The sequence below is a fragment of the Chlorocebus sabaeus genome, chromosome 5 (assembly GCF_047675955.1).
Source record: "Chlorocebus sabaeus isolate Y175 chromosome 5, mChlSab1.0.hap1, whole genome shotgun sequence".
NCBI lineage: Eukaryota > Metazoa > Chordata > Mammalia > Primates > Cercopithecidae > Chlorocebus > Chlorocebus sabaeus.
The window spans coordinates 64,988,560-65,001,066 of NC_132908.1; the positions used below are offsets into that span (position 1 = coordinate 64,988,560).

The 12,507-nt window shown below is 45.8% G+C and overlaps 2 protein-coding genes across 11 annotated transcripts in view; both read left to right on the top strand.

Annotated features, from left to right (window-relative positions):
* The window catches only part of DUS2 (dihydrouridine synthase 2), a 57,876-nt gene that overhangs the window by 32,303 nt on the left and 13,066 nt on the right, over nucleotides 1-12,507 (top strand). For all 10 annotated transcript variants that reach the window (XM_007993887.3, XM_073015502.1, XM_073015501.1 and 7 more), the window contains 4 exons: nucleotides 1,114-1,174; nucleotides 6,664-6,711; nucleotides 12,040-12,105; nucleotides 12,289-12,359. In XM_007993887.3, coding sequence (XP_007992078.1) covers nucleotides 1,114-1,174; nucleotides 6,664-6,711; nucleotides 12,040-12,105; nucleotides 12,289-12,359 — 246 coding nt within the window. The remainder of the gene's footprint in view (nucleotides 1-1,113; nucleotides 1,175-6,663; nucleotides 6,712-12,039; nucleotides 12,106-12,288; nucleotides 12,360-12,507) is intronic.
* Nucleotides 2,021-2,827, top strand: LOC119627614 (large ribosomal subunit protein eL31-like). Its single transcript, XM_038008008.2, has one exon. The coding sequence runs from the start codon at nucleotides 2,257-2,259 to the stop codon at nucleotides 2,632-2,634; it is 378 nt and encodes a 125-aa protein (XP_037863936.1). The 5' UTR covers nucleotides 2,021-2,256; the 3' UTR covers nucleotides 2,635-2,827.

The window sequence follows — 12,507 nt, forward strand, 5'->3', positions numbered from 1 at the left end:
AGTTATTCATGAAACTCCCTTTCCAGGGACCCCAATGACTATAAGTCCTAAAGCTTTAAGTATCAAAGTATAGGTAAGACATATTGCTTCCTGAATTAACAAAGACAGGAAGCCTGGGGAACACAGGCAGACCTCATCTCTACAGAAAAGGTGGTGCATGCCAGTGGTCCCAGCTACTTGGAAGGCTGACGTGCAAGGATCACTTGGGCCCAGGCTGCAGTGAGCCTCCATTGCGCCACTGGACTCCAGCCTGGGGAACAGAGTGAGACCCTGTCTCAAAAACAAAAACAAAGGCAGGAGAGTGCGCTATAGTTTGTGATAGGTTTTGAAGTTAAGACAGATCTGGTTTGGAATTCTGATTTTGCTACTTGTTAACTGTGTGACCTGAGATAAGTTACTTAACCTTAATGAGAACCTAGTTTTCTCACCTATAAAATAGTGCTACCAACCTCTGACATAGGGAAAGGTAAATGAAGTAATGTATGTAAATGTCTTTGCAGCATGTGGTACATAATGAGATCTTAGTAAGTGTTAGCTATTGTTATCATTACAAAGAGAGTGAGAGGGAACTCAGGCAGTTATTGCTGCTGATCACGGACTATTAACATGTATTAATATTTAGGTTGATGCAAAAGTAATTGCGGTTTTTGCCATTACTTTCAGTGGAAAAATCACAATTACTTTTGCACCAACCTAATACATACCAGACAGTGCTAGAACTTCCACCAGAAGCTGTCGTCTGGGAAAGGGCTCTTAGGCTCATGTCACTTTTCTGCATTGACAAATCACTTTTACTATTTCAGCCAAGTTCAGTGTGCCCATCTGAGTTATCTGATACAACTCCAAAGTAGCAAAGTCCTCTGCGTCTAGCCCTTTGTAAATGTGTGCACACGTTATATCTTTCCTCTGGATTTCTGCTCAGATGAGGCAGGTGCACATTTTAGGGATGGATTTCTTTCCCATTTTTCAGCTTCTGTCATTGGGGGTTGGTGTGTTTCATAGGGTCAGGGACAGGGTAAGAGGTTCATGAGCACAGGCTCATCCATGCCTTTAATTTTACCTTCTTTGCTCTAATTCAATATTTATTACCTTTACTCCTTCATCCTTTTCCAGAGAAAATGATGTGGCTGGCATTGACGTCAACATGGGCTGTCCAAAAGAATATTCCACCAAGGTAAACTGGTTTCTTTATACTCCTAATGTGGGATGTATATTGTAGGATGTAAATGTACAATATAGGATGTACATGTACATGTAAATGTAGGATGCAGATTAAGAGGCTAACAAGACATAATTAAGTATAGTACCTAACTCTGGATTGGATTCTGTACTAGATGGGGAAATGCTCAAAAAGATATTGTTAGATGAACTGACAAAATTAGAATAGGGACCATAGTATATTAGCTAAATATGCTGTATCAATGTAAACTTATGAAGATGACTCTTCTGTGGTTATGTAACAGACTATCCCTATTCTTAGAGAATACATACTGAAATATTTAGGAGTAAGGGGCTATGATATATGTAACTTACCCTCAAATGGTTTATACATATACACACACACTCATATATCACCCACACACATATATAGATTCATAATTATATATATTTTATTATATATTATATATAAATAATATATAGTATATGTTATATATTATTTATATATTACATAATATATAGGTATATTATATTACATATGATATATATGTATTCCACATATAGTAATACATATATAAATATATATAATTATGTGTGTGTGTGTATACATATAGAGAGAGAGAACTCATGCCCAAGTAATAAAACAATGCAAATGTACAGAGAAAAATAAAGTGGACAAGGCTGTGTCTTTTCTTTTTTTTTTTTTTTTTGAAACGGAATCTCGCTCTGTCACCCAGGCTGGAGTGCAGTGGCCGGATCTCAGCTCACTGCAAGCTCCGCCTCCTGGGTTCCCGCCATTCTCCTGCCTCAGCCTCCCGAGTAGCTGGGACTACAGGCGTCCGCCACCTCGCCCGGCTAGTTTTTTTTTTTGAATTTTTTAGTAGAGACGGGGTTTCACCGTGTTAGCCAGGATGGTCTCGATCTCCTGACCTCGTGATCCGCCCGTCTCGGCCTCCCAAAGTGCTGAGATTACAGGCTTGAGCCACCGCGCCCGGCCTAGGCTGTGTCTTTTCATGAATAAAACTGAGACACATATCCCAGAAAGCCCAGAGAAGGATTATAAAGAAAAAAAGGGCTTTCCAACTTGGACCCTGCAGAATGGCTCCTGCAAAGAAGGGTGGCGAGAAGAAAAAGGGCCGTTCTGCCATCAACGAGGTGGTGACCCGAGAATACACCATCAACATTCACAAGCGCATCCATGGAGTGGGCTTCAAGAAGCGTGCCCCTCAGGCCCTCAAAGAGATTCGGAAATTTGCCATGAAGGAGATGGGAACTCCAGATGTGCGCATTGATACCAGACTCAACAAAGCTGTCTGGGCCAAAGGAATAAGGAATGTCCCATACCGAATCCGTGTGCGGCTGTCCAGAAAACGTAATAAGGATGAAGATTCACCAAATAAGCTCTATACTTTGGTTACCTATGTACCTGTTACCACTTTCAAAAATCTGCAGACAGTCATTGTGGATGAGAACTAATCGCTGATCGTCAAATACATCAAATAAAGTTATAAAATTGAAAAAAAAAAAAAAAGGGAAAACAACTGAGACATACATTTAAAAAAAAGAGAGGAGGCTGGGAGTGGTGGCTCACACATGTAATCCTAGCACTTTGGGAGGCTGATGCAGGAGGATTACTTGATCTCAGGAGATTGAGATGAGCCTGGGCAACAGAGTAAGACATTGTCTTTATAAAAATTCTTAAAAGTTAAAAAAAAAAAAAAAGGCCAGGCCTGGTGGCTCATGCCTGTAATCCCAGCACTTTGGGAGGCTCAGGCGGGCAGATCACCTGAGGTCAGGAGTTTGAGACCAGCCTGACCAACATGGTGAAACCCCATGTGTACTAAAATTACAAGCCATCAGCTGGGCGTGGTGGTGTGTGCCTGTAATCCCAGCTACTTGGGAGGCTGAGGCATGAGAATCGCTTGAACCTGGGAGACAGAGGTTGCAGTGAGCCGAGATCATGCCACTGCACTGCAGCCTGGGTGACAAGAGCAAAATTCTGTCTTAAAAAAAAAAACAACAAAAAAAGGCAGATACAGTGCAAATGTTTCCATTGTCATATCAGAAGAAATCAGACTATGGTAGCCCAGAGAAGGGAGTGGAAAGGCAGCCTTTAAACTTGGAGTTTTATAGGGTAATGTGGTCCTTGGGCTGAGATTTGGGACCCTGTAAGCAGAGGGTGTGGTATAAGCAGGGCCTGGGGATGAATATGAAGTAGACACAGGGAGGCGTGAGTAGCTCGATTTGACCAAAGGTTTGTCAAGTGGAAGATGATGAAGAAGAAGCGGAGTGCAGGATTGAAAACCTTGGTTGGTGAAAGATCAGCTGGACTTGGACTTTAGGTATCTTTGGCCTTTTTTTTTTTTTTTTTGAGATGGAGTCTCACTCTTGTCGTGCAGGCTGGAGTGCAGTGGTGTGATCTCGGCTCACTGCAACCTCCGTCTCCTGGGTTCACGCCATTCTCCTGCTTCAGCTTCCTGAGTAGCTGGGACTATAGGTGCCCGCCACCATGCCCGACTAATTTTTTTTGTATTTTTAGTAGAGACGGGGTTTTGCCATGTTGGCCAGGCTGGTCTCGAACACCTGACCTCGTGATCCACCTGCCTTGGCCTCCCACAGTGTAAGGATTACAGGTGTGAGCCAATGCGCCTGGCGGTTTTGCTCTTTTCTGATTACTTCTTTGTGTTCCTAAAGTATGTGAGGAGCAGCGTTAAAATGATTTGGAGGCAGGGTATGGTGGTATATACCATTTATATAAGGAGGATAGGGAATGATTATATATATTTATTCGTTTATTCAGGGAAGATTTTTGGAGACACACAGAAGAAACTAGTAACATTGGTTTCCTCTGGGGAAGGAAACTTAAGTTTTTATTTGGTTGTGCATAGGTAGTAAATTCCCATTACAGGGGTGCTACTGAAAATAATTAACTGGCACAACACTGGCACTGATCAATCAGAAGAGATACCAATCAGTATGCCACACATGTACATACTAGCTGAATATCTGCTTTGTTCTCATGGTTCAAAAATTGAAGCCAGATAAAAAGTATAGATTGAGGTTGGGTGCGATGGCTCATGTCTGTAATCCCAGCACTTTGGGAGGCTGAGGTGGGCAGATCACCTGAGGTCAGGAGTTCAAGACCAGCCTGGCCAAAAGGGTGAAACCCCATGTCTACCAAAAAATATAAAAATTAGCCAGGCGTGGTGGCACACACCTGTAGTCCCAGCTACTTGAGAGGCTGAGGCAGGAGAATCACATGAACCCCAGAGGCGGAGGTCGCAGTGAGCCAAGATCATGCCACTGCACTCCACTCTGGGCCACAGAGTGAGACCCTGTATCCAAAAAAAAGAGTATAGATTGAAACGTTTCTCATTCTTTAGGAAGGGAGACTTCTTACCTGTTACCCATTTGAATCTCTCAAATTTTGAATGTTTTACCTATTCAAAAAAGCAAGTAAGTTAAATAGAAAGGAAGGAAGGAGGCCGGGCGCGGTGGCTCAAGCCTGTAATCCCAGCACTTTGGGAGGCCGAGATGGGTGGATCACGAGGTCAGAAGATCGAGACCATCCTAGCTAACACGGTGAAACCCCATCTCTACTAAAAATACAAAAAAATTAGCCGGGCGTGGTGGCGGGCGCCTGTAGTCCCAGCTACTCGGGAGGCTGAGGCAGGAGAATGGCGTGAACCCAGGAGGCGGAGCTCGCAGTGAGCCGAGATAGTGCCACTGCACTCCAGCCTGGGCGACAGAGCAAGACTCCGCCTCAAAAAAAAAAAAAAAAAAAAAAAAAAAGGAAGGAAGGAAGGAAATTCCGTTGTTGAGAAGGCTATTATTGTGGAAGGGGCAGTGAAACTGAATTCTAGATCCTGTGATTCTATAAGGAAGGGCTGGATATATGTGAGTAAAAAGACAGATGGAGCCAGGGGGAGTGCTGGGGCTTCCTCTAGGCCTTCAAGGTTTCTTTTATGACTAGTGTAGTCCAGGCTTGGTAGATTTTCCAGCCTACCCCTTTTTCTCTAAAATCCAGGCTCAGCCTGGCCGAGTCTGTGGTGTTTTAATGTTCTCTCTGATTCCAGTTTGTCATCCTTAAGCATGAAATTGAAGTGTAATAACCGAACTTACACCTTCTGAGCATTTTCTGTGAGCATTCATTAGTATGTAATCTTTACACTGGCAGCATATATTTATTGGAATTGTTTTTGTTTTTTGTTTTTGCCTTCATCTCGCTCTTAATGGATTCAGATTTTTAAAGATCCCCGTCCTCCATTATTAAAGTAATTAATACCATTGTCTAGAAGTTGGAAAATATATACAAGTACAGAAAAGAGTGGGAAAATCACCAGTAACTCACCATAAAGAGCAACCACCATTACTATTATCAAGATTCAAGCGGTTGTGTGGGTTGGTGGCTTCCATTTCCTGAGGCTTTTGTTAGAGTTGGGTATGGGTCTGGGCTGGGACATTGTTGCTGGCAGAAGAGAAGGGCCTAGACAAGGTTCGTAAGTTGTGTGCACCTTAGTAGCTTTGCTGGTGGTGTTGATGCCTATGCAAGCATTGGGTATGATAGGAAGAAGGCGCATTTGATCTTATTTCAAAGGAAGGATGATTCATTGTTTTTTAAGGGCTTGGAAGATGGTGGGATTTAGTTTATTAAGACACTGAGACGTGGGTTAGGGAGTGGGCAGTCTTGAAAAATAAGTTTTATATAGCCCACTTCTAGATAGATTTGTGGGTTTTACCAAGGGGATCAGAACGATGACTTTTTTTTGTTTGAGATGGGGTCTTGCTCTGTCACCCAGGCTGGGGTACAGTGGCGCAATCTCGGCTCACTGCAACCTCTGCCTCCTGGGTTCAAGCAATTCTTCTGCCTCAGCCTCCTGAATAGCTGAGACTACAGGCGCACACCACCATGCTCGGCTAATTTTTGTATTTTTGGTAGAGACAGGGTCTCACCATGTTGGCCAGGCTGGTTTCGAACTCCTGACCTCAGGTGATCCACCTGACTCAGCTTCCCAAAGTGCTCAGATTATAGGTGTGAGCCACCACGCCCAGCCTATAAATTTTAAAAGTCATCACTCTGGTCCGGCCAGCCTGGTCAACATGGTGAAACCCTGTCTCTACTAAAAATATATAAAAAAATTAGCCAGGTATGGTGGTGCATGCCTGCAGTCCTGGCTACTTAGGAGGCTGAGGCAGAAGAATCACTTGAACCAGGGAGGTGGAGGTTGCAGTGAGCTGAGATTGCACTACTGCACTCCAGCCTGGGTGACAAAGCGAGACTCTTGTCTAAAAAAAAAAAAAAAAAATTATCACACTTCAGTCCCAGATGTTGTGGGCACAGATACTGCTGCCCTCCTACTTGTTTAAAAGAAGTGACAGTTGCCAGTGGGCCTTGGTCCCCTGGAGGTGAGTGCCGAAGTGATGCCCAGTTGCCAGACCCCATCCCATGGAGAGGGCCATGCTGTCTCCCAGCTGTAAGAAGACCTTTTGTGTGTTTCTCCTTAGGGGGGAATGGGAGCTGCTCTGCTGTCAGACCCTGACAAGATTGAGAAGGTAAGTCCTCCACAGGTGAAAGCAGGGGTCCTCAAACACAGCTCCAAACTAGAGTTGTCTAGAATACCTCCTTCCACTAATACCAGATTTACTGATGTCCACCCAGTTTCTCTCCCTGAGGCCTAGCGATTTCCAAAAATTCTTCCCAGTGATTTTGACATGCAGCCAAGTTTGGGAACCCTTGAGCCAGCCTACAGCAGCCTTGAAGTTCCTAAAAAGCCCAGAGCTAGAGACATGTCAACAAAGGGCCAGGGGTCCTGAGGACTCATAGAGAACCTCTTCTGTATTGCCTGTCTCCCTTCTGGGAAGGTCTTGAGAGCAGAGGCCAGGCCACCTGTGGTGAGGACAAGCTCAATGGCCATATGTGTTTGTATGTGTGTGGGTGGATTGGCCTCTCCCAGGGCACTTGAGGAGAGCAGCAGTGGGTCCCCTGTGTCCTGAAAGAGTCTACCCCAGCCCTTGGAGAGCAGCCCAGGCCAGGGTTAGGGGAGGCAAGCTGAAGTTAGTCTCTCTCTGTTCCCCTTTCTTTGGTGATTCTGTAGGCTAGCTTAATGAGGCCCTGGGGACAGGTTGGCATTTACTACCTGGCATTGTGAGCTGCCAGCGTATGTGGCAATGACATTCTCTGCCACACCATCTGTATCCTTTGTGTTCCTCTCCCAGTCTGCCAGCCCTTTCCTTTTAGCTCCTTTGTTTTCCTTTTCATTCTCTATCACTATTTCCCTGTCCGGGCTTTAAGCCTCATCCTGCTTCCCGGAGGCTAGAGCAACTTGGGACTCAGGCACCACCAATGAGAGCTGCCATCATTGCCAATGAGAGCTGCATGGTTGCTGTATCAGCAGCTCAACCCTGCATGTTCCTCCAGCGCCGCTGTCTCTGGGACATAGGAAGACCACTGTGCTTGCTGGATACGTGCCTTCTCATTTTCCCCATGTGCAGCCAGAGATACTCTATCTGTAGTGTACCCGTATAATGTGCCTTTCTTTTTTTTGAGACAGAGTCTTGCTCTGTCACCCAGGCTGGAGAGCAGTGGCACACTCTCGGCTCACTGCAACCTCTGCCTCCAGGGTTCAAGCGATTCTTCTGCCTCACCCTCCTCAGTAGCTGGGATTACAGGTGCCCATCATGACGCCTGGCTAATTTTTATATTTTTTAATAGAGATGGAGTTTCATCATGTTGGTCATGCTGGTCTTGAGCTCCTGACCTCAGGTGATCCGCCCACCTCAGCCTCCCAAAGTGGTGGGATTACAGATGTGAGCCACTGTGCGCAGCCATAATGTGCCTTTCATTTGATTCTGAAACCCCTTGAAGTAGACAGGATTGGCATTTATCTCCATTTGATCAAGGACAATAAACTAAAGCACAAAGAAAGAAAATAATTTGCTTAAGATCACATAGTAAATAAGTGGCAGGCAGAGCCAGCTTGTGAGCCATAGTCTCTTCTGACTCCTAGTGTCAGCACCCTCTCCAGTAGCATCTCAGGTTCCAGGTGCCTGGGTATAGTTTGTAAGTGTCAGGTCAATAGGCACCTCAACTTGGAAATCTCCGGTTAGACACTTTGGTGCAGGGTGGAGTGGAAGTAGACATCTTGGATGTCAAATTGGTTTCCACACCTAGGAGAGGGGGCCCCAGCAGGGAGGATGTGGTTCACAGCATGAGCACACAGGCATTTTTGTTATCCTCCAGCCTCCTGTTTTCTCAGACCCAGGCTGTTGGCTCTATCCTCTCTACTGCCCCTCTTTGAATGAGGCAGATTTCATCCATGAGGCAGCAGAGATACATTCAACTTCAGAAGGCTAGTTCATTCCACTACTTCTCTGATTGGGTACTTAGATGGGCCAGGTTGGACTGATAGATGGGGTTTGCCCCATGGTGGGGAGGTTGCAGGCTTCCACAACAAAGCCAGATGTGGCTTAGGTGTAGGGGCTGGATTCAGTTTGGGTCCAGACCATGCTGGCAAGCTGGGTGGCCTGGGTGAGAGCTTTGCGGGTCTTTCCAGGCTTGGTGTTTTAGGCCCATGGTTCCATCTGTGGGAGTGTCTTAAGACCACCTCTAGAAATTTTCTCAAAGATTCTTGTTTGGGGTTATGAAAACCTTGGAAACACATAACGTTGGTGGTTGTACAACATTGTGAATGTAATTAATGCCACTGAATTATACACTTAAAAATGTTGCTGGGCGCAGTGGCTCACGCCTATAATCCCAGCACTTTGGGAGGCCGAGGCAGGTGGATCACCTGAGGTCGGGAGTTCAAGACCAGCCTGACCAACATGGAGAAACCCCATCTCTACTAAAAATACAAAAAATTAGCCAGGGTGGCGGCGCATGCCTGTAATCCCAGCTACTCGGGAGGCCGAGGCAGGAGAATGGCTTGAACTCGGGAGGCCAAGGCAGGAGAATCGCTTGAACCCGGGAGGCAGAGGTTGCGGTGAGCCAAGATCATGCCATTGCACTCCACCTGGGCAAATAGAGCAAAACTCTGCCTCCAAAAAAAAAAAAAAATGTTTAAGATGGCAAATTTCATGTTATATATATATATTTTACCCCAGTTATAAATAAAGGATGCTATCCGTTGAGAATTCTGCAGACCCTTGGAGTGAGTAGGGGTGGAGAGTGGGATATCAATCTCTTTGAGAAAGCTTCTACCAGGTAACTCTGGATATGCTCCCTGGATTGAGAACCTCAGTTTTATTTTATTTTTAAAAATATTTATTTATTTTGAGAGGGAGTCTCACTCTGTTGCCCAGGCTGGAGTGCAGTGGTGCAATCTCAGCTCACTGCAACTTCCACCTCCTGGGTTCAAGAGATTCTCCTGCCTCAGCCTCTGAGTAGCTGAGATTACAGGCGTGCACCACAATGCCTGGCTAATTTTTGTATTATTAGTAGGTACAGGGTTTCACCTTGTTGTTTAGGCTAGCCTGGAACTCCTAACCACAGGTGATCTGGCCTCCCAAAGTTCTGGGATTACAAGCATGCACAGAGCATCCCCCTTGTATACACTGCACTTGGGCCATGGCTGACAACTGGCAGGGCCAGGACTTGAACTCAGGTCTCACTGCTTTCCAGGCCTATGCTTTCCTATGCTCATTTGCTGCCTCCCAGAAACCAGGGGAGCGAAGGAGCCTACTTTTCTTCAGTTGGCCAGTGAGTCTATTGAGGCAAGCCTTCTTGTAGGTAAATGTGTTGTTCCTCTGCTCAAATATGGACTTGTCTCTCGTTCTTTCTCCCCAAAGACTTGGATCTGGAGAGTTGGTGTCCAGGAGAGTTTCATGCTAGACCCTGGCCAGAAGACAATTTCTAGTTGCCATTTCCCCTCAGTGTGACCCTTGCAAGTGGCTAGGGTTTTTGGTTACCTAATTTCCTTCCTAATCCTTAACACACACATGAAATGCACAGAAATACTGAAAAAAGTACTGAGAGCTACTTGGATAGAATACAGCAAAAGGAAGCTCTACAAGACAGAGAATTGGATCAGACCAGGTGGTGTTGCTTAAATCACCAAATGTCAGAGGATTCTAAGTGAGCACTTGTAATGGAAACTTTCGGAGATGTTGCTTTGAGCATGAAGGATGGGACTAGAATGAGAATTTTTATTGTATTTCTTGATGAACCTGTCAGACCCCGACTTAAAAGGTCAGTGCCTGTTTAAGGCCTGCCAGGGTGACCCTAAGACCTCAGGCCTAGTCTGCCTCCTGGGACAGCACCTAGGGACTGTTCATTCCTGCCAGTCCCTGGCAGTTGGGCCAGCAGGTCCTGTCTTGCTCATGAACTGTCCACCTGTTTGTCAGTCCATCCAGCCTCTTGGTTAGATGTCTTCTGGCATGGCCTGCTTCATTCAGCCTGTCCCCTGAAAGGCCTCCACTACTGATTTTTGCAACCTGGCTCTCTGCTGCCCCCGGCTGTCTAGAATCAAGACTGGCAGCAGCCACCTAGATGTCCCCCTGCTCTGCTAGACAGACATCCAGTTCTTGGAAGAGGGTTCTTGGGTTCATCTTTCCTCCAGCTTGCCTGGCCTGAAATTTCTGATAAGGGAAGAAGATAGCAATGACACAGACATGCAGTGTCATCTACACCTCTCTATCTCTGATTCTTGTGTGGTCTGGTCTTGCTACCTCCCTGTCACTTTCCTGCATGACGTCTTGATCTTTCTTTGAAATCTTTTGCAATTGCCATGTGATAAGCACTTCTAAATATGTTGAGTACATTGTCTTTTCTTTGCCAGTTTAGGGGAGTATATCTGACTCCCCTAAAGAGGAATGCAGGCCCGTAAGAGCCTTCCTGTTCCCTCACCCTGCAAGTCCTGGAACAACACTCAGGGAACATTCTCTTCACCCAGGAAAGAAGCTGTTCCCCCCTCCCCACGCCCCTCCCCCCTTTTTTTAAAATAGCAACAGGGATGGGCTAGGTGCAGTGACTCAAGCCTGTAATCCCAGGACTTTGGGAGGCTGAAGCAGGTAGATTGCTTGAGCTCAGGAGTTTGAGACCAGCCTGGCCAACATGGTGGTCCCAGCTACTATGGAGGCTGAGGTGGGAGGATTGCTTGAGCTAGGGAGGCAGAGGTTGCAGTGAGCCAAGATTGCACCACTGCACACTAGCTTGGGAAACAGAGCCAGACCCTGTCTCAAAACAAAACAAACAAACAAACAAACAAACAAAAAGGGAACAGGGTCTTGCTCTGTTGCCCAGGGTGGTCTCGAACTCCTGGCTTCAAGCAGTCTTCCCACTTCAGCCTCTCAAAGTGTTGGGATTACAGGCATGAACCACCACACCCAGTTAGCTATGTGTTCTTTTTTTCTTACTTATTATTATTATTATTATTATTTTTAGCCATGTGTTCTTAACCAAGGCTAGGCTCAGAATGATACTGAGGATGGGGTGGAGTGTGTTGGGCAGAGCCTTTTGAAAACACACATTCCTAAGCCCTGCCCTTAGAGACTGATTCAGGAAATAACAGTGTGGAATTCAAGAGTTTGTATTTCTTCAGTTCTCCAGATAATTCTGGTATTTGTCCTGGCAAAGGCTCAGTGAGTTGCACACAGGTGTGCATGCATACCCGTTCACTCACTCATTCATTCAGTGTATTTGACAAATATGTATATACCACTAGGTGCTAGGCAGGCGCTGGGGCTCCAGTGTAGAACAAAGGCAGGTCCCTTGCCTCGTGGAGCTTATTTGTGTATGTGTGTAACAGACACACGCATGCATTCACACATACACAAACTGTTCATGCCACCAGAATGCACAGCCTGTAGCGGAGTTAATTAGTTCAGGCAGTGTGGTGGTTTGTTCTAGAAGACATAGGTGCTCTTGTGTTTTCCTCTCTGCAGATCCTCAGCACTCTTGTTAAAGGGATACGCAGACCTGTGACCTGCAAGATTCGCATCCTGCCGTCGGTAAGGATGGTGTGTTACATTTGAAGGTCCATTCTCTCTGGTGATGTTGGATTTAGGTTTGTGAATGATTCTTGAGGTGCTAAATTAGGCTTGGAGGAGAGAGTGGAGCTAAGCCTACTTTAGGAGCCAGCAGCTGCTCCTTCTGGGGCTTCAGTAACCATCCTATGTGGTCCTCTTCCTCAGCTAGAAGATACTCTGAGCCTTGTGAAGCGGATAGAGAGGACTGGCATTGCTGCCATCGCAGTTCATGGGAGGTGAGTGGTCACATTTCTAGTGACTGACTGGCAGGGAGGTCCTAACCCATATTAGTGATTCTTCCTTAATTGATCTGTCATCCCAAGTGACAGACAATTTCTCTCCTACATATTCAGCCTATATCTGCCTAGCTCTTTGATATCCTAT

Bases quoted from the DNA above. Each gene is read 5' to 3' on its own strand.
- LOC119627614 (XM_038008008.2), top strand. From the start codon at position 2,257: ATGGCTCCTGCAAAGAAGGGTGGCGAGAAGAAAAAGGGCCGTTCTGCC.